The 22,591-nt window shown below is 41.7% G+C and overlaps 1 protein-coding gene across 2 annotated transcripts; it reads right to left on the bottom strand.

Moving 5' to 3' along the window:
• Window positions 1–3,149: 3,149 nt before the first annotated feature.
• On the bottom strand, window positions 3,150–21,505 carry DIABLO (diablo IAP-binding mitochondrial protein). 2 transcript variants are annotated; one of them, XM_089662040.1, is made up of 6 exons: window positions 21,424–21,505; window positions 16,135–16,249; window positions 10,548–10,679; window positions 9,454–9,564; window positions 5,527–5,623; window positions 3,150–3,977 (listed from the first exon to the last, which is right to left on the bottom strand). In XM_089662040.1, exons 1-6 carry the CDS (start codon window positions 21,471–21,473, stop codon window positions 3,748–3,750), a joined length of 735 nt encoding a protein of 244 aa, XP_089518166.1. In that variant the 5' UTR covers window positions 21,474–21,505; the 3' UTR covers window positions 3,150–3,747. The 2 variants fall into 2 exon arrangements, with proteins under 2 accessions (XP_089518166.1, XP_089518167.1); XM_089662041.1 differs by having other exon boundaries at window positions 10,548–10,676.
• Between the last annotated feature and the right edge of the window lie 1,086 nt (window positions 21,506–22,591).

Raw genomic sequence — 22,591 nt, 5'->3', positions numbered from 1 at the left:
GGGTCATTGTCATGCTGTAAGACCCATTCACGACCCATCTTCAGTGTTCTGGTTGAGGGAAGAAGGTTCTCATCCGAGATTTTATAATACATAGCCCCGTCCATTGGCCCTCAATGCGGCAAAGTCTGCCTGTACCTTTAGCAGAGAAACAGACCCAAAGTATAATGTTTCCACCTTCATGCTTGAGTGTAGGGATAGTGTTCTTATGGTCATAGTCAGCATTCTCTTCCTCCAAACACACAGAGTCGAGTTAATGCCAAAGAGCTCAATTTTGATCTCATCTGACCAAAGCACTTTCTCCCAATCCTTCGCCGATTCATTTAGATGTTTATTGGCAAATTTCAGATGGGCCTGTACATGTGCCCTCTTGAGGAGGGGGACCTTGCGGGTGCTGCTTGCTTTCAATCCATGGCGGCATGTTGTGTTACCAATGGTTTCTTTGGTGACTGTGGTCCCAGCTGCCTTGAGATCATTCACAAGCTCATCCCGTGTAGTTCTGGGCTGATCCCTCACTTTTCTCATGATAATCCTTACCCCATGAAGTGAAATCTTGCATGGAGCTCCAGACCGAGGGCAATTGATGGTTATTTTGTAGTTCTTCCATTTGCGAATAATCACTCCAAGCTTCTTGCTGATGGTCTTGTAGGCCTATTCCAGCCTTGTGCAGGTCTACAATATTGTCCATGGCATCCTTTGACGGCTCTTTGTTCTTACCCATGGTGGTGAGGTTTGAATGGAAGAAAGAGATTCTGTGGACAGTTGTCTTTTATACACAAACAATTTGTCATTAGGAGCACCTTCTTAAATTAACAGGAATCTGTGTACCACAAGAGCACATAGCCATTCTGTGGGAGCCAGAATTATTGATGGTAGGGGATTAAACACTTATTTTACTCACTGAATTGCAACTCAATTTATAACATTTGTATCATGTGTTTTTTTTTCTGGATTTTTGGTTGATATTCTCAATCATGTAAAATACACCCATGATAAAAAAATTATAGACCCTTCATTTCTTTGTAGCTGGGCAAACTTACAAAATCTTCAGGGCATCAAATAGTTATTTTCCCCACTGTATAACGTTTTTTTCACAAAGCAGTCCCTAACCTCCTCTTCTGGGGTCCCACACCTGCGCACCTGGCTTCTCCTGCATTATGAGTGCCCTCTGGCATGCCACTTGATCCCAAGCTGCACTATGTTTGTTGACACATGCAGTGCGGCTCTAACCCACCCCTTGCTCTCTTGACCCCTGCATTTCAGTCAGATAATGCACCACTTTGCCCCCAAAAAATTGCTGCAATTACAAATGTTTCAGCATTCTCATGTTTATTCCTTTTGTTTGTATTGGTATGACAAAAAAGTGGAGAAACAAAGCCAAATCTGACACATTCCACGCAAAAAATTAACTAGACAAAATTAATGGCATCCTCAGTTTAATATTTGGTAGCACACTCCTTTGAAAAAAATAACTGAAATCAACTGCTTCCTGTAACCATCAATGAGTTTCTTATACCTCTCTACTGGAATTTTGGACCTCTCTTCTTTTTCTCTCAGATCAGCAGGGTTCATTTTCCCAACTGCTGTTTTGAGATCTCTCCACAGGTTCTCTATGGGATTAAGATCTGGAATCATTGCTGGCCGGTTCAGTACTCTCCAGCGCTTTGTCCTAAACCATTTCTGGGTGCTTTTTGACGTGTGTCATTGCCCTGCCATAAGACCAATGACCTCTGACGGAGACCCACCTTTCTGACACTGGGCCCTACATTGCACCCCAGAATTCTTTGGTAGTCTTCAGATTTCATGCCATGTACACGGGCAAGACAGCCAGTGCCTGAAGCAGCAAAGCAACCCCAAAACATCAGTGAACCTCCAAGTTTGAATGTAGGGACTGTATTTTTTTTTTTCTTTTCTTTAAAGGCCTCATTTCTTTTTCTGAAAACAGTAGGATAGGCTTTAACAAAAAGCTGTAATTTTGTTTTGTTTGTCCACAGCACATTCTCCCAAAAGGATTTTTGCTTCCTCAGGTACGTTTTGTCAAATTCCAATCTGGCTTTTTTATGTTTCTGTGTCAGCAGTGGGGTCCTCTTTGGTCTCCTACCATAGTGTTCCTTTTCATTCAGATGGTGACATATAGTGCGAGCTGACACAGTTGTAACCCTGTGCCTGAAGGTCAGCTTGAATTTGTCTGGAAATCAGTTGAGGTTCTTCATCCACCATTCGAATAATCCTTTGTTGCAATCTTTGATCAAGCTTTTCTCTTTCATCCACGTCCAGGGAGATTAGCTACAGTGCCATTACCTGTAAACTTCTTGACAATGTTGTTCACAGTGGACACAGGAACATTAAGATCTGGTAGCTAACACAGGCAAGTTTTATTACAAATTACATGAGCATTACAAACTTGTAATGCAATTATTTCTTACAAATTTTGAGAAGATTCCAATAATATTGTCTAGTTTTGAGTGGAATGTGTCAGATTTGGCTTTTTGTTTCTCTATTTTTTTGTGTCATACCAATACAAACAAAAGAAATAAACATGAGAATGCCTAAAAATTTGTAATTGCAATAATTGTCTTGGCAAACTGGTGCATTGTCTGACAGAAATGCAGGGGTGCCAATATTTTTGGCCATGACTGTACTTCATTTTCAGTCCTGATCACACAACAGGAAGTGGAGGGAAAACCAAAAAAGTAAGAAGAAATTACTGGAACAAGAATAGAATAGGAGGGGAATCTTCCAATTCATACAGCTCAAATAATATGTTATATCAAGCAGGGCCCCCTGATTCCTCTTGTACTAAATTGTATTGTGACTGTAATGTCTGTCTTCATTTTGTAAAGCGCTGCACAAACTGTTCCTGTATTATAATAATAATAACAGAAAGCAAGGGAAATACAATGGATACAAAGACAAATGGAAAGGGTAAATCTCACCATTGGGAATACGGACAGCAATAAACCCTGAGAGAAGTTTTAACCCTCAACATGGTCTCTGAAACGATTATAAAAAAAAAAAAAAAAGTTTGGATTTTTGATGCACTTCTTGATACAAAAAAAATATTTTTGAGTTCCACTTTAATAATTTTTTTTCATAACAGCAAAATTGCCAACTGTTTAATGATAAAAGAACCCAGAGTCAAAACATGAACATAATTGGTATAAGGTTAATTTTATTAAAACTGTCAAAATAAAAATCAGTGATTGGCTGCCAAGTCTATCAATTTGTCTTTTCTTTCTAAAGCCGTTTCATTGGGTCTGACATCACACACAAAGTTCTTTTCCACAACATGATTAAATAGAAAGCTCCCACTGTTGAAAGGATATCTGGATAAAGTTCAGTGCATGTTTGTTCATGTTCCAACAGAGACAGATTGGTAGACTGAAAAAGAGAGTCAAAACCACTAACACAATACTGTACCATGGGATTTGAAGCAGGAGATTCTACTGTGGCACTGTCCTTACAAGAATGAAAAAAAAAAAAAAAAAGACAATATTTTCTGCTAAACAAACGTGCAGAAAAAAAAGGCATATTTTGTATGTTCATTGTGCTGGTTAGTTAACTATTTCACGGTCAGGAGTGTTTTATATATAATATAGTGTCTCTTTTAAATATTTTAACTGTCTTTCATTCACCTAGGACTTCCAATATTGGCTCTGTACTATGATCAGCAGTACAGGTCAGGCACTGCACTGATGGTTGCTCCAGGAGAAAAGGTGTATGAAAAGAAAATATTTATTAAAAAACTATTCAGTCTTCTCGCAAGTAAGCCTCTGGGACCTCTTCGTCTGACAAGCTGCTCATTGGACTGCCCCCATCAGGAGGATTGTTTTTGTCTTCTGTAAGTGCTTTCTTGATTTCCTCTGACTGGACAGAAGCTAGCAAGGCTTCTGCCTTAAGAGCAAGCTCACGTGTCTCTTGTATTTGTGTCTGGACCAGCTGAATGTGATTCCGCACTGTCACAGAAGCTTGATCAGCACCTGTTTAATAAAAGTACATTTAACAATAGAAACTCCAAAAAAACAAAAAACAAACAAAACAAACTGTCATAACAGAAATATGTAAACTGCCACCTCTAACCTCTCCTGAACTAGCTAGTTGCCTGGCATTCATACTGGTCTAATGGCTTTAGTGCATTCTAAGTTACTGACAGGTAACAAAGCTAAAGATCAGGAGCTCACACAAGCTGCATTCTGGTTTAACAATTAGTCTTTTCGGAAGAAAGTCAGAAACAGAGAAGGAAGTCAGAAACAGAGAAGTAGTCAGGAATAGCAGACATGGAAGTCAGAAACAGCAGACAAGGAAGTCAGAAATAGCAGACAAGGAATGAAAAACTGTTGGAAAAAATTTAAATTTTCCAATGCAGTGGGGCTCTATGGGTTAAGAGCTCATTTTTGTCTACGGGATTACAGTGGAGATATACTTACCTAATCCACAGATCCTCCGAGTGCAAGCACGGTCCCTGCCACTCCTGCACCCCCGAACACTAGTGGTCTTGTGAATGGAGACACAAGACCGCTGTGGACGCGAGGATGGCAGGAACAGTCCACCACTGGATATGCAAGATATGTTATGTTTTCTGGAGGATTGGGTGAGTATAGCTTTCCCTTGCACCCCTGGACAAAACAAGCAGTTAACCCAGGCAGTACAGCCCCACTGCATGGGAAAATAAAAATTTTGTCCATAGTTCTTCTTTAAAGTGTACACACACACACACACACACACACACACACACTTTTTTAATGAAATAATAAAAAAAAAAGTTAGACTAGTGCATCAAGTAAATTATGGCCCTGGAAAAAGATGTCAAGACTGTAAAAATGGCTCTCAGGAGTCCCCTGGAAGTTGCTGTAATTTGGCACGCAATGTCAGGGAACCATCTCAGCTATCTTCTACAGGTCAGTATCTAGCCTTGGAATGGATCATCAGGTACAATGTGAACTAAAGCCCTTTTGAAGTTTTAATAAATAAAAGGACAGTTTAATTTTGAAGCAGGTTGCACATTACATCCACATTTCAGTCAAAGAAAACAATGTAAAAAACATGATACATTGACGTTTAAAGTGATATTAAAAGGCAATGCTAAAAAATAAATAAAGAACAAAACATGTTTTACTTACCTTCTTGGGTCCCCTGCCAGTACTCCTGGCCCCTCCCTCCTGCCAAGTGCCCCCAAAGCAGCTTGCTATGCGGGCACCCAAGCAGGCTCGCTCCAGAGCCGTTGCTCTGCATGGCGTCCATTCAGACAGAGTCATGGCTCTGCCCCACCCCTCTCTCTCCTCATTAGCTCACTGAATGTGATTGTCAGCAGCGGGTGCCAATGGCTCCTACTGCTGTCTCAGCTAATGAGGAGGGAGAGTCGTAAGAAAGCCGAGGCTCTCGTGCACACCGCTGGATCACAATGGGGCTCAGGTAAGTACTAGGGGGCCAGACACAGACACTGAATTGTTGGAGAAAGAACACAGTCATTCAGAAAGTCCTCCAGCAAGCAAAGCAATAGAACAGTGTAATTCTGTACAAAGCTCTTACCAGCAAGGTATGCTGCTTCTGCTGCCATCTCTGATATTCTTACAGCTCGCATCCAGTTAGCCTCATACTTCACATATTCGTCCTGTAACTTCTTAACCTAAAAACAAAAAAGAACATTCAAAAGCAATGAGGGTATAGGTTAGCTAAAGAGGCAGGAGAGCAGATACTCGGACTAAGAAGTCACACATAGATCGGTTTACCACAAGGAGGACCGAGCAGTTTGACAAATTACACTGGAATGTATAAAATACTGTTACAAAAACAGGCATTACCAAAAAAACATACCTACATCCACCCTTCACCATTAAAACATTACACCGTTTTCACAGAAGCACCAGATAGCAGCTGCTCATACACAACTAGTCACACCGCCCAAAGGTTCAGTGTCTAAAAGCCAAGGATCTACTCCTAAAAATCCCATAGGGGGGTAAAGACCAAACCAAAATGGCTTTATATAGCTTTAAATAACAGGACACATATGCCCAAGTTCAAGGTCAGGACCCCCAAAGGTCCATTCATCATAGTTGGCTAGAGAAAATTACTTTCTAATGGGTACCAGATATCTCTGGGTTAGGCCAACATCAACCATAACCGCTGTGAACGTTAATACACCTTGTATAGGCAAAAGCAGACAGTATAGGACTGAGTATATTGGCAGATGAGGCTGTGCAGTTCATAGCCACCAAACTGCTCTTAATTGCACATAGACAGTCTCTCAGATCCCCATGCACTCCTGCAGATTCCAGTTGGTATACAAGCCACCAGAGTGTAGCTGTTGTGATCTGCAGATCGTCCCCTGGCACCTCCTGTTATCATTAGACCGGCTGGCACCCTGTATGGAGCTTACCACTGCGTCAGTTCATTGCTCCAGTAAGCGTCATCCTCCCCAAGCCAACATGGTAGAATGCCCATGTAAGAAATACTACGTTGGAAAAACCAAGCCCAATTGAGAGTCTGCATTAGTCAACACATCAGGAATATTAACCATTTCAATACCGGGCACTTTTACCCCTTTCCTGCCCAGGCCATTTTTCAGGTTTCAGCGCTCTCACACTTTGAATGACAATTGCGCGGTCATACAACGTTGTACCCAAACTAAAATGTTATCATTTTCTTCACACAACTAGAGCTTTCTTTTGGTGGTATTTAATCACCGCTGGGATTTTTATTTTTTGCTAAATTAACAAAAAAAGACCAAACATTTTGAAAAAAAAAAAACCCATGTTTTTCTTTGTTTCTGTTATAAAAGTTTGCAAATAAATAATTGTTCTTCATAAATTTAGGCCAAGATGTATTCTGCTACATGTCTTTGGGGAAAATAACCCAAATTAGGATGTATTTTTAGTTTGTAGGAAAGTTATAGAGTTCACAAACTATGGTATAGATCTGAATATTGATCAATCCTGAAGTACTGACAGCCAATCTAATTTCTTGAGGTCCAAGAATGTCAGAATAGTACAGATATCCCCAAATGACCCCTTTTTGCAGAGTAGACAGTCCGACGTACTTCATAAGAGGCATGGCGAGTTTTTTGAAGTTGTATTTTTTGGAAAATTAAAAAAATTTTCACAATTTTTTTTTAACATACTGTCACCAGTGCAATACAGCGTCATCATATAACTAGCATGGTGGTGATCAGGGACACTGACAGTATGAAAAAAAATATTAATTTATTTTTATTATTAATTTTTTATTACATTTTTTTTTCATATATTTCACTATGACCAAAGTAGTACAATGTTACCATAGTAGCATTATACTACTTTAGGGAAGTGATCAGTATTTTTTTTTTTTTTGCTTAGCTGTGATTTGGCCACGGCTAATCACATGACACAGCTGGGCTTTGATTGGCCTAGCTTATGCATGTGATTGCTGTGACCATTCACAGCTAGGCACACTAGTATACAATGGATGGCATGAATGAAGCCATCCATTATATACAACTGTCATGTGACCTGCTGTGATTGGTCACAGCAGGTCACATGGTACTGGCAACTGGGCCGGTACTCAGATCCGTCATCGGCCGTGTCTGAGGTACACGGCTGGTGACAGATCGGGCTGCTGCGCGGCTATTCAGGCGCGCAAACTGCGCATGCCCGGGAGGACGCCATATGGCGTCCACCCTGAACGCTGAGGGATTTTGCCAGCCGCTAAACGGCCATTGGCCGGGCGGCAAATGGTTAAGATGATGTTAGCCCTGTAGCTATACACTTTGCTCAATAACATGGTAGCAGAACAGACGGCTTTTTGTATGACCTTGGTTACGAGTACCACACCTACGTATTTATTGCAGGTCCGTGGACTCTTGACTTGGACTAGTGGGAATAACTATTGTCCCCTTACTTTGTGTCCCTGTTTTATTTTATATTAGTAAGCACAGCAGGCTTTGCTATAAAGACTCACTGAGGGGCATTTAATGAAACAAGATCTGACAGAATCTGGAGCAGCTGTGCATGGTATACAATACATTTCTAGCTTTCATTTTCAAAATTTAACTGAACAAGCTGAAACTGCGGAACTATTTAAATTATAAAATATTGTATAAATACAGCCACTCTAGATTCCGTCTACTCTGGTTTTAGTAAATTATCCACACTGCCTTCCGTAAACAGATTCTCAATGTAGTTTTTAATTTTTTAGTTGAGACCGCAATGAAGAAATATGTACAAAAACTAGCAAACCTTATCAGTAACAGGAACACAAGACCACAATAAAGAAACATTTGAGTATATCATTATCCCCCCCTCTCTCCAGCAGATTAACCAAAATAAGCACATGAAGAAATGGTTACATGTTTAACAAGATACACATTTACAAACCAAAAACAAATTTGTCGGTTTTTTGCTTTACAATCTTATGCACTCATGCACAAGGACGACTAGGACCGTACACCACTCAGATCAGATATTTTGAGGCAGGTACAGCCAGCTTACGTGAGGACGCTCTCTGTTGCAGTCTGCATCTATTTGCATGTTATCATAGAAGGAGTGATTATCTGCAGTTAGGGATAGGTGTGCATCCATGAACATGGACAGTTTGGGGTTTATTTACTAAAGCTGGAGAGTCCAAAATCAGACTCCCTTCTGCATAGAAACCAATCAGCTTCTAACCTCAGCTTGTTCAATGAAGCTTTGGCAATGAAACCTGGAAGCTGATTGGTTTCTATGCAGAAGGGAGTCTGATTTTGGACTCTCCAGCTTTAGTAAATAAACCCCTTTGTGTCCAGGAGCACAACAAGGTATAATCTACCTGGATACATCAAGTAGTCTCAATGATATGTGCAGTTATACTAACACGTCAAAGTTGCCAAATTTGCGTTAAAGTTTGTTTTAACCTGGTCAGGAAGGGGCTAGATAACCACTTGCTCGCCACCCTATAGCAGAGATACGCGATTTGCACTCCCGGGTAGGGGGCGTACGCGCTGCCTGACCCTCATGGCCATTAGCGGCTAGGGATGTCATTCACCAGGTCTCGTCAGTGAAAGCTAACAGAGAGTAAACAACACAGGTCTCTCTCCTGTCAGCATGGACTTGCGGTGTTGTATCTCTCTGGACAGCAAAGAGGTACAAAACAGCATGTCTCCAAAGTATAAACACACACATAGCACACTTAGTAAAACTCAGAGAGATACAAAGAAGCACATCCATGCCAACAGGAAATGCAAATAACACACATGCACGCGATTCTGCGCAGCCGTGCCGCCCTGTAGCAGTACATCTGCTATAAGGCAGCGGCCAAGCGATAACAGCAGTTGTCGTCTTGAAGTAGTCATAGATCACAGTCCCTTTTCACCAGTATGTAAAAACTGTACTGCTACAACACACACAGATGAAAATTGTGAGACCTATTAGTCTTCAGGATAGCATGTTGCAATCCTATTTTTACATGTGGTGTCAATGTGGCAAAATGAAGAATAATCAGGATTACCTGTACACGTGCCCCAATGATCACCTGCCAGATGGCACTTTCTTCATTAGAGTTCAATTTGTTCATAAGAGAGGTATATCTTTGATGAAGTGAGGCAAGTGTATACACAGCCTGTATTAAAAAAGGTTAAAAAAAAAAGGTTTAAATCATTTGTTACCAGTACACGTAGGAGTCATAAAACAAACACTTCAAAGATCACTTTTGCAACTGACATGCACACCCACTTTTTAGGATTTATATCATGCATAGCTTGAATTAGCCAACAAACCTATGCATAGTTATCAGTGGACAAAAGTGAATGATTTTCAGACTACCAAACAAATGCTCTCACACTTTTAGGAGGAACCGTTGCAACCTTTTGCACACTAAAAGTTCATGCATGTGTTGCACAACTTCATGAAAATTGATTACACCCTGTGAAGGTTTTGCACCTGTAACCTAGTACTGGTTTAACTTACAGTACTCTAATTCAAGTCTGTCTAGCACGCTTGCATGTAAGAAAATGACACAGTAATCAAACCACTAATCAACAAACCTTTGCCATAACACAGCACTGTATACTGTATGTAGCCGATACTAACCCTAAACCCTTAGTTAGGGAAAGCGTCTTTTTCAGCCAAAGTCAGCCTAAACAAACTATTTAAATTGAAAGTAAACCCGGTGTTCGGCTTTAAAGCATAGTCAATATTCCAAACAACCTTTCTTTCAGCTGTTATACATCACCCTGTTCACAGATTATGTTAAAGAAGAGCTCCACTCAAAACACAAAGTGTAGCATGTTTCGCGCATACACAGTAGGGGACCCGCTGAGAAGCAGAAAGGCTTAATTGCCAGTTTCCCTTAGTCAAGATGGTGGCGCCAGCACCTGATAGCCGATTGAAGAACTGACTCGGGTGAGGACACCACTGGATGCCTGGACAGGTAAATGCCCTAATATTAAAAGTCAGCAGATACAGTATTTGTTTTTACCATATGAGCATTAATGTATTACCATATGAACATTCATTTTATGTTTATCCCCTTTTTAAGGTTTTAGTTATGTGAATGTACGCCATATAACATCCAACCACGCACACTGAGAGGACTTTGCTTACCTTGGTATATTCTGTAAGAGATTCAATAAGCGCGTATGTAGTCTGAGACAGGAACGTCTGGGTACTGTCTGTTACCAGAGATGCGGCCCTTTTTATGAGGGATTCATTTGATAGAGCTGGCTCCGACCTCTGCTAGAGAATACAAAAATGTACAAAATACAATTGCTGATGAATATGTTGATGAGAGAGACCTGCAAGATTAAAATAAAAAAGGCTAACCAATTTTTTGAGCAGGTAGAATGGTGTATACCAGTAAAAATCTTTCATTACCTGACACAGCCCTAACTCCAGAAACATCATGAGCACCCCATTCCACCTACCTCTAAATGCTTGCACCAAAGTAAGCCCGATATGAAAATTCAGTTCCTGGTCAGGGATTTTGGGAGGTAAAAAATAAATAAAAAGCACAGGAGACCTAGAGGGACAGAAATATGGAACTGCCATTTCCCATCTGTTGCAGCCTCCAGGGTTTTCATCCTCATTTCACAATGCATCCAGGCCCCTGCCTTCACTTGCTATGCAATGTACATGTTACAGGTTACGGGCCCATTAGGGTAATAAGCCAAGATCAGGATGACTTAGAAATGCAGAGGCTACTTTAGTTGACTTGTTTTCAATTATCACAGGATCCCTTCATATGATTTAGTAATTTCTTTATGTTTATACAGTTATTTAAAGGGGGTTTATACATTAGCCTGGAGTTACATCATGTATTCTCTTGCACTTCCTCTGTGGTTTCTTTATTATTCTTCTTCTGTATTGTGGGTTATTCTTTGACACAAGTAATCACGCCATCTGAGTGGCCGGACAGAAATATATAGAAAGAGGAAGAATAAAGTTATTCTGTACCAAGTGCACAAGTGTTCCTATAATGTGCGGCTGACCACAGCTCCAACCTAAAGTGAAATACAGTGACCTAGCTACAACTACATACAACATAGCCCTGTAAGAGACAATGGCCAGAATAAATTACCCTTCAGAGCATTGTGTTGCAGTTCTAACTAGCTGCAGGGAGAATGTCCTCATTAGCGAGAACTTCTTTATGATGCCTAAGCAGAGATCAGCAAACCGTTGCATACAACTGGAAATCTTACCAAGCTGAAAACTTACCAAGCCCGTCATGAAAATCAGATTGTCCCGACAAAAAAAAAAAAAAAAAAAAAAAAAAAGGGGAAGGTACTCATCTCTACAGCTATCCACCCTAAGGAATGCCATTCCACTGATGAGATGTTAGCAGCTGAATCTTCTACTCTTCTACTACAACCAACACTTCTGAGGGTGATGATCTCCTGGTTTCCAGCTGCATAGAATGGTTTCTCCTGCCAACCTCAACATCAGTACAGGAATCAAGAAGGAACCACTCAACAATGGGAACCAGGAGACAGTGGGGAAAAATTAGCCTCTGTTTTTTAAATTTCTTGAGAACATCTATTTCCTGATTCTGCCATCCTCCGGATAACTTTCCTACTGAACTCTACACTGTGAAATAAATGAAACATTTTTTCAAAGAGTGAGACACTCCAGTATGGCTAGGGCGGATGTCCGACACACATTTTCATTCAGACACCTTTAGTATGGTACAAACAAGTATTTGTATTTGAAACTGGTATATACATACAGGGGTTGGACAAGAAAAATGGAAACACTACATGATTGATGGTGTGGGAGAAAAGGTGGTATTGAGGGTCGCAGATGTGAAAATGAGACATGTTTCACACTGAAAGTGGAAGAGACGTAACATTCTTTTGCTTCAGCTGTGTGATGAGACACCTAGCCAACAGGTGGGAAGCCTCTCTTTCGTCCTTTATATCATTTATATACAAATAGAATAGCTGGTGCACTGGTCATAGAAACCACAAGGGTGACTGGGAATAAAGCAGTCAATTTCACAGTCTTTGGGCGCTGCAGCTCCCTAAAACTTCCACAGGGGGGTGGATGCGAGCCTGGAACAATACAAAAGAGCGCACAACCGCCCTAGTGCGATATCGTTTATTAAAACGGCGATAAAATTCTTAAACAACTGCACTCACATTTGCCAATAGGATAGCCTGTAATGTGCCCATAGTACACTTTCTGTGTGGTCTCTGTAACATCCAAACGGGAATGGCAGCATATGGTGGATAAGATGACTGTCCAGGTCTCCAATTAATCCGCCATGACAGGACACCGGCAATCCCTCCCAGTGCGCATGCACCAGGTACAGCCGGTGCCGCACTGTACGAAAGACAGATCGCAGTTAGGTAACTGATGGGCCAGACAGGAACACACGTGAGGTTACTATGACAATGCATTTTGGAGGTGGAGCCTCCTTTATCAAGTCACGCCCACCATCCTCTCTCAGAGCTTTATGGAAAGTGACAACTCCAGATATCGGATCTTAAAGAGACCACAGAGAGGGACAGTGGAGTTTTTCTCTTAACTTTTTTTGTCTGAGTATAGATCTATACATGTACCACGCGTGTTTGAAGCTATTGCTGTTGACTGGCTCACTACCTCTGCTGGAAGTCTATTCCAAGCATCAACTACTCTTTCAGTAAAATAGTACTTTGTGAGATTAGTCTTTAACTTTCCTCCAGTTAATTGAAGGTCATGTCCCCGTGTTCTTGATTTTGGTTTTGTGTTGAAAATCCTGCCCCCCAAACCTTATTCACTCCCTTGATGTATTTAACCACTTGCCCTCCTGAGCATTTTTTCTCACGAACTGAGCTGCTTTCTTTCGGTGGTATTTGATCGCCTGTGCGGTTTTTATTTTTTGCACTATAAAAAAAAAAAAAGACCAATAATTTTGAGGAAAAAAAAACAATATTTTTGACTTTTTGCTATTAAACAGTAAAAAAAAAAAAAAAAAAAAAAAAATCAATTTGCGTCATACCTTTACACCAAAATGTATTCTGCTACATGTCTTTGCTAAAAAAGATCCCAATACAAGTAAATGAATTGGTTTAAATGAAAGTTATAGCATTTACAAATGGTGGTATATATACTGGAATTTTTTTTTTTTGTTTACTAGTAATGGCGGCAATCAGCGACTTATAGCGGGACTGCGGTGGGCATTCTGACACTGGGGGGGGGGGGACTGACTTGGTATCAAACAAGAGATCCCTCAGAATTTCTAGTGTTAATATGTGGTTACACCCCTTTAGCACCTGATGGATAAATGCATGCACTAGCTGTTGGGATTTGAGCACAGGTATTTCGTTTGTTGTATTGTTGGGTCAGTAGCCAGACCTGAACCTTGTAGTTCTCCCCCATTGTGTCTTTTCCCCTATGTTGGCATTGTGTCCACATTAGCATTTGCGTAGGCAGAGCAGAGTAGGACTGGCCATAGAGGGATTACTTTGACGCAGTTGGCCAGCTTAAGCATGTATTGCAATATGTGTGAACTAAATATCCCTATTTATTGCAAAGTCTGCTTGAAAGGGTATATACCAGTGTGCAGAGGGTCCTTCAGAATTTCTGACTTGGTATCACGGACATCCCCAGTGACACCAATACAGTGATCAGTGCTCACAAAAAGCACTGACACTGTACTAATGGCACTGGGCAGGAAGGGGTTAACATGAGGGGTGATCAAAGAGTTAACTGTGTGCTGGGATTGTTTTACTGGGTGGCAGCGTGTGTGGGCTTTACTGTAATCACACTGATCTGCATGCGTGCCCCCTACCCGGAAATGCAAAATCACGTATATGCACATGGCATTTTGCGCACCCCTGCCGCCCTGTAGCAGTATATCTGCTATAGGGCGGCGGGGATGTGGTTAAAGGTTTCAATCATGTCTCCCTTTTCCCTTCTTTCTTCCAGACTGTACATGTTAAGTTCCTGAAGTCACTCTTGATTTGTTTTATCCCCCATATCTTCCACCATCGTTTTTACCCATCTCTGGGCTCATTCTATCTGATCAATATCTTTTTGTAAGTGAGGTCTCCAGAAATGGACACAGTATTCTGAATGAGGTGTAACTAAAGATCTATAAAGGGGAATCAGGACCTCCTTCCTCCTGCTGGTGACCCCTCTAGTGATGCATCCTAGAATTCTATTTGCTTTCCCCACTGCCTGGCCACACTGTTTACTCATTTTACAATCATCTGAAATAAGTACCCCCAAGTGCTTCTCCTCTAAAGTGCTGCCCAGCACCGTGCCCCCAATGTTGTACTCACTCAAGGGATAATCTTTCCCCAGGTGGATTATTTTACATTTGCAAACATTGAACTGCAATTATCCTGTGCAATGTCCTTTTGACTCTTTTGGTCAGTTGACCATGTCGACCGTGCTTATGCTCATCAGACGTTTTCCCAGAAACTGTATATGTCATCATAACCTTTGATATTGTACCTTGCGACATTAAAAAAAAAACCTGGCAACTTCAGTCACAGAGGCAGCAGTTAAGCGGGCATCAACAATTTGCCCTTTTTGAAGCTCAGTAAACTCTGACATGACTCCGTATTAGTAGCAGTGCACGCAGTGAATGATGAAAGTGAGATTTTTCACGTGTTAGCTAGATGTCTCATTACACAGCGGAGGCAAAATATGTTACATCACTTCAGCTTTCAATGTGAAACACCTGCAAATCATGTAGTGTTTGCATTTTTTTTGCTTAACACCTGTACAAACACAGTAACTGAAATCTTCGTCTGTGCAGACACACTGTTAAGGGAAACTTGTACTATATAGAGGCTGCCATTGTTAAACTCTTCCTTTGAAACACTAGTTCTCTAGCCGTTTTGCTCACTCAAAATCTTCAGCACTTTCTCAGTTACCAACTGGAACATGCACACAGATTACGCGTTAACCTGGCTTAACAGATCTGTCATGACAGAAAGAAGGAGGCTGCCATTGCTGGCCTCTCCTGAAATGCTCGGTACCCGGATGCCATGTTCACCTTTCTCCTTTAATACTTTGATTCACCTGGAACAAGTAAGCAGACAAAGACTGACATCTGCACACTTGTTCTGTGCCAGCAACTGAAAGTATGGAAACTAACGATTTATATAACAGGAAGGCAACTAGCACTCTTTCAAGAAGGTCAGCAATGGCGGCTCCCATATTTCTCACTTGACAGGCTTACCTTGAGCAACAACTAATATTTTAAGAAGAAGGTTGGCACTTGCCACTCCTGTATTTTTCATAGTACAGGTTTTCTTGAGGTATAAGCAGCCTGTGAAAAGTCTTGGCATTTAGCATGGCTAAAGTGAAGAGCTTGGACACCATAGGCTCACAAAGCAGCTTGCTGTGGGGGCACCCGAGCAGGCACTCTCCCGAGCTGTGGCTCTGTGTGTCCATTCACACACAGAGCTGTGTCTTGGCCCCCCCCCCCCAATCCTAATTGGCTCACTGGCTGTGACTGACAGCAGTGTAAGCCGGTGGCTCCTACTGCTGTCTTAGGCAATCGGGAGTGAGAGTCCCCATACAACCGAGGCTCTTGTGCACATCACTGGATCAGGATGGGGCTCAGATAAGTGTTGGGGGCTGCTACACACAGAAGGTTTATACCTTCATGCATAGAATGCATGAAGGTGAAAACCTTGAGCCTTAAGAGCCACTTTAACATAGCACAAGACTACTACAGCTATGGGTTCTCTTATATTACCTGCCCCACAGGAACAGCACAGAGACTTGCCCCAACTCCAACAGAAAGTACCCGACGCCATGAACCTTTGAAAAGGCTCAAGAAGGATCTATTATGGACAATTGGAAAGGTCTGCCTGGAAAAGAAAACCAAATATTCTTAAAATCAATTACAATTTTTTTTCTTTAAAACATGTAATATTTAAGAAATACATACAATTGAAAGGAATGCGTTGCTATTTTTTTAAAAAAAACTTTTAGATAATTGGGAGGTGTAATAACCTGTCAGGTTTCTACTGATGGCTATGTCCCCATGGGTGGGACACTCTACCTTTCAGGCCCAGCTGCCACCCAAGACGTGAAGAGAAATCTTCCCAGGGAGGGCAGAGACTGAAGCAAAACCTGAGAGAGGTCCCACCCCATTGTCTTTATCCCTACATCAAGACATTATTGCCTTTATCCCACACTCATGTCCAGACCCCCAATAAGAAAAACTAAAGAGAAGCTCTAACCCTTCTGCATTCGCTAAAATAAAGGTTTCGGTTTGAGTTCCGCGTTAACCATTTCACTGCCAGGCCCTGCACTCCACTTTTAAACTCAGCAGGCCGGAATATTTTTGCAATTTCTCCATTGCTTTTTTTTTTTTTATCTTTACCTTACAGCTTTCAGAGTTTGTAAAAGACCCCCCAACCCCCAAACCATATATATTTTCTGGAAGCACATGACCAGTAGAATAAAAAGAAGGTATCACTGATTTTTCACACACTGCGTTATTTGTGCAAATGTTAATGAAAGCAATATTTTCAGTAAAAATACACTAAAATCATCATTTAGCAGATAAAAAAACAGCACATTTAAAAAACATCCCTGCAAAAAAATAAGTTTAACCTGTACCGAGTTAATAAATGACAAAATGTCAATTTTAAATTGCGCCTTTTTGCAAAATGGTAAAAAACAAAAATGTACACAAAATGTAAATAACCAAACCTCTGTAAAAAACCTGAAGGTTTTCAATTTTTCACTTACAGCTTTCAGAATTTCTAAAAGACATAAACGACACCCCGATATTTTTTCTGAATGCACATGATCAGTAGAATACAAAAAAAAAATGTGCTACTGATTTTTAAGGCCCCACGATATTTGCGCAAATGTTTATCAAAACGCTATTTTTGCTAAAAATACACTGAAAACATTATTAGCAGATACAAACACAGCAAAATTGATAAAATTCCTGCTAAATTCCTACTAAATATAAAAGCTTAACCGGTACCGAGTTAATAATTACCAAATATTTGTCCATTTTAAATTGCGCCTTTTTGCAAAATGGTGAAAATCAAATATGCAAAAATTTCTCTAAAATTCTGGAGCTTTTTAAAGTTTGTAAAATATTCACCCCAAAACCATATATTTTCTGAAAGCACATGACCAGTAGAAAAAAATACTGGACAGCAGCATTGTCAGTCAGGGGGGAGGGGGGGGGGGGGGTAAAGGGAGTGTTAAATGTACTAGCAGATTTAAATAAACTAAAAGCTGAAGCCAAACTCCAGCTAATATTTCATAAGCAGTTACAGCAGACAATTGTTTTTCCTTTTTGGGATAAAGGTTTTACATAAATAAAAGCTGACCATTGTAAGCACCCGTCAGTGGTAAATTGTTTGTCTCAGCCCTCTAACTGCTACATCTGCATCTTTTACCCCCTTCCTGCCCAGGCCAATTTTCAGCTTTCAGCCCTCTCACACTTTGAATGACAATTGCGCGGTCATACAACATTGTACCCAAACTAAAATTTTATCATTTTCTTCACACAACTAGAGCTTTCTTTTGGTGGTATTTAATCACCGCTGGGGTTTTTATTTTTTGCTAAATTAACAAAAAAAATACCAAAAATTTTGAAAACAAAAAAAAAAAACGTTTTTCTTTGTTTCTGTTATAAAAGTTTGCAAATAAATAATTGTTCTTCATAAATTTAGGCCAAGATGTATTCTGCTACATGTCTTTGGTGAAAATAACCCAAATTAGGATGTATTTTTTAGTTTGTAGGAAAGTTATAGAGTTCACAAACTATGGGATAGATCTGAATATTGATCAATCCTGAAGTACTGACAGCCAATCTAATTTCTTGAGGTCCAAGAATTTCAGAACAGTACAAATATCCTCAAATGACCCCTTTTTGCAGAGTAGACAGTCTGACGTACTTCATAAGAGGCACGGCGAGTTTTTAGAAGTTGTAATTTTTTTTGTCATAATTTTTTGGAAATAAAAAAAAAAAAAAAAAAAAAAAGAACTTTTTTTTTTTTTTATATACATACTGTCACCTTACATACATACAGTACAGCGTCATCATATAACTGGCATGGCGGGAATCAGGGACACTGACTGGTGACAGTACGAAAAAAAAAAAATTATATTTTTTTTACTAAAAATTTTTCTCTATTTTAAGATTTTTTTTCATATTTCACTACGACCAAAGTAGTATAATGTTACCATAGTAACATTGTACTACTTTGGGGAAGTGATCAGTGTATTTTCTTTTACACAAATTTGCTTATAGCAAAGAATTACTTTGCTATAAGCAAGCATTTACCTGAATGAAATCGATTCATTCAGGTTTTTTTTTTTGTGATTAACTGTGATTTGGCCACAGCTAATCACATGATACAGCTGGGCTCATATGACACAGCTGTGATTGGCTTGTGCATGTGATCACTGTGACCATTCACAGCTAGCCACACTTGTATACAATGGATGGCATGAAAGGAAGCCATCCATTGTATACAACTGTCATGTGACCTGCTGTGATTGGTCATGGTCGGTGACAGGTCACGCCGCTGAGCAGCTCTGCGGGCAGACACAGTGCGCATGCCTGAAAGGATGCCATATGGCGTCCACCTGGAGGGACGAGCTGCTTGCCCGGCCGCCTTTGTGCTATTGGCCAAGCGGGAACTGGTTAACCACTTGCACTACAGAGAATTTACCCCCCTCCCCCCCTTCCTGGCCAGGCCATTTCTTGTGGTACGGCACTGCGTTATTTTAACTGACAATTGTGCGGTCATGCAAAATGGTACATGAATAAAATTTATGTCCTTTTTTCCCCCAAAAATAGATATTTCTTTTGGCAGTATTTGATCGCCTGTGTGGTTTTTATTTTTTGCGCTATAAACAATAATAAGACCAGCAATTTTGAAAAAAAAAAACCTATATTTTTGACTTTTTGCTATAAAATATATCCATTAAATAAAAATTTAAAATGTCTTCATAAATTTAAACCAAAATGTATTCTGCTACTTAATCGCTGCTAAAAAAAAATCCCAGTACATTTAAATTATTTGGTTTATGTGAAAGTTATAGCGTCTACAAATGGCAGTATATATACTGGAATATTTATTTTTACTAGTAATGGCGGTGATCAGGAACTTTCTGCAGCAGGCATTCTGACACTGGGAGGGAACTGACTAACTGCCACTGACATCCCCAGTGACACTAATACAGCGATCAGTGCTAATAAAAAGCACTTACACTGCACTAATGACACTGGGCAGGAAGGGGTTAACATCTGGGGCGACCAAACGGTTAGTGTGGGGTGTGTTTTACTGTATAAACAAGCTGCTTTGTATTGCTCTGCTGTGCAAAGCAATACAAAGCAGCTTGTTCCTGCTCACAGGGGAGGGATCTGTGTTGTTTACATACAGACCTCTCCCCTGTCAGCTCTGCTGATGATCAACAAGTCCCAGCTGAGAATCGGCGGCCAGGACCCGGTAATTGAGATGCCGAGGAGCCAATAGCGTCGCGGGTAGGGGGCTTGTGTATGTATACATATATACACACATACATATATATACATACATACATATACACACACACACACACACACACACACACACGAGTTTGCACATCCCTGCCGCCCTGTAGCAGTACTCCTGCTATAGGGCGGTCGGGGAGTGGTTAAAAAAGGAAACAACAACAGACTTACTGGTCAGATCACCAAGTGAAAATGGAAAGAAACCCAAAAAGAAGAAACCACAACCATTGTGGCTAAGAACCGGTAAGCTGCAATATAATAAATGTTTGCTTTTGGCTCTTAAGTGGTAGTAACTTGTCCCAAGGAAAAAAAAAAAAAGTAAAAAAAAATCTCCCTGCAGGGTAAGGTCACAATGTGCCAGTATACACTGCAAGACTTACCTCAGAACGAAGCCCTCCAGAGGCATGCTGTCACCCCTGACAGGGCTTACACCTTCACATGGTATTCCTGGTTTGTAGGCTCTGCCTGCTTGATTGGCTGAGCTGTGATGACATCACTCTCACACACGTGTCTCAGACGCGACACAGAGCTCAGAAAGCATGGCACAGGTATTGTCTGTCTTTCAGAGCGCATGTACCGGTGATGTCATTGGCTACAGGGACACTGATTACCTCCTACAGGGCGCATGTCTAGGAGATAGTCCTTGTACTGACAGGTCATCTTTATTACAAGCCTACCTGAAGGTACAAGTGGGACTTTCCTCCCACTTTAATAGTGCTTTATGGGCCGCCATACACATTACAACCTGACTGTACAATCTTTATACAATAGAATTACCAACACTATGTAAAATGAGGACCTACCCAACCCATCCAATCAGGCCCTTGCACTACATCACTGTTGGCAGATCTAAAGCTGGAAGGAATAACACGTTACAACCAGATTGTACAATCTCCTTTGGATCTACCAACAAGTATGTAGTGCAAGGGCCTGCCTGATTGGATAGTTAGGACGGGTCCTGGTAATACATAGTATGGCAGATCTAAGGTTGATCATACAGTCAGATGGGAACATGTATGGGGCCCTTACCTTTGCCTGGCAGTATATACTGCTCACTCTGCCCTCCCCCACAGGACAATCATATGACTGGACCTTCTCCTCTGACATCACTGTGTCTCCTAGTCATGACCTCAGCCTGTCTGACAGGTCAGCCTCCTCCACACAACGGCTGACTAGGTGTCAGAGGACCTTACTGTGATGAATACAGCCTGTAGCAGACACGGCGAGCCGGTGTAGTGGCAAGATCTGTCCCCTGTCATCACACACGGCGAGCCGTCCCCTGTCATCACACACGGCGAGCCGTCCCCTGTCATCACACACGGCGAGCCGTCCCCTGTCATCACACACAGCTCCCAGGAAACCCCCAACACTGCTACTTCCTGAAACAACAAGACAGAAAACGCGCTGCCCGGCCAGGATCACCTAAAACAGTGAAAAGTAGCGGCAGCCCCCCTCCGGTCCAGATAAACATGACACCACCAGGCTATATAACACCTCACGTAGTCTGTATACCTGAGGAAGCGAGACACATCCCACACAAGCCGCCTACTGAGAGACGCCATCTTACAGGTGGCAGCCGGATGTGACGTACACCTCTGTGCAGGAAATGGAGTTTCTCACAGATGTCTGCTGCCCTCTATTGGGGAAAGGAGATATTACACAGAGCAAGCTGAGAGGTGGAGTTCCTATGAAGTGATAGGACTGGCACAAATATCACCCCCATACAACGTGTGTTGTACACGGGGCGGACTGACAACTCATGGGGCCCCCGGGCAATAGGGGATCATGGGGCCCCTGTGTCCTTGCCCAAACTCACAAAAGCCTATGAAAAAGTTACCAGGGGCATCTCATGGGGCCCCCTACTGACCCCGGGCCCTCGGGCAGTGCCCGAGTTTCCAAATGGTCAGTCCGCCCCTGGTTGTACATATTATGTTTTATCCCTTCCAGTCAATAGTAAAACATACTGTCACCCTCGTCTGAAAATGTTTGTTCCTCGGACTTCATGACCAAGAACAAGCATGCAGCAAGTGAAATCAGAACTCCTGACCTGAATGCCTGTCCCAAATCTGGGGCTCATTGTTTCCTGATGACTTTGGATCGACCTGCAGAAGAAGTCACATTTTCTCCTTGTATTACAGACATCTGAGACCATTCTGGTCTATTTGCAGAAACCTCTCTGGGTCCTGAGTGCCGTGCTGTAAAGTGGAGTTCCACCTGGAAAAAAAAAATAAAAGTCAGCAGCTACAAAAACTGTATCTGCTGACTTAAAATACAGCCACTCACCTGTCCCTCGGTCCAGCAGTGTCCTCACCACCGCTGGTTTCACCAGCCGTCTTCTCTCCCAGGCGCCGGCATCTTTAGTGTGGGCACCCGGCTGTGACAGCTTGCGGCTTCACAGCCGGGTGCCCACTGTGCATGCGTGAGAAGAGCTGCGCTTTGTGAATGGCCCCGTAGTCTTCTGGGACCTGTCACGTGTCCCAGAAGACTACGGGGATTGAGGAGGGGAGGACACCTTCCGTTTCCAATTACCAAAGGTGCTCATAGAGAGCGGGGGACAAAGGCTTTTGGGTGGAGCTTCGCTTTAAACCGGCGCATGCGCAGTTGTTTCAGGGGATACCGATTTTCATGGCATCCTCATCTTGCCGCTACACCGTCCCTGGAAGCCTCCAGGTTTTGACCA

This window comes from Staurois parvus, unplaced genomic scaffold (assembly GCF_062004578.1).
Source record: "Staurois parvus isolate SC_StPar_1 unplaced genomic scaffold, SC_StPar_1.0 ptg001418l, whole genome shotgun sequence".
Classification (NCBI taxonomy): domain Eukaryota; kingdom Metazoa; phylum Chordata; class Amphibia; order Anura; family Ranidae; genus Staurois; species Staurois parvus.
This window is presented reverse-complemented; position numbering and strand designations above follow the sequence as displayed.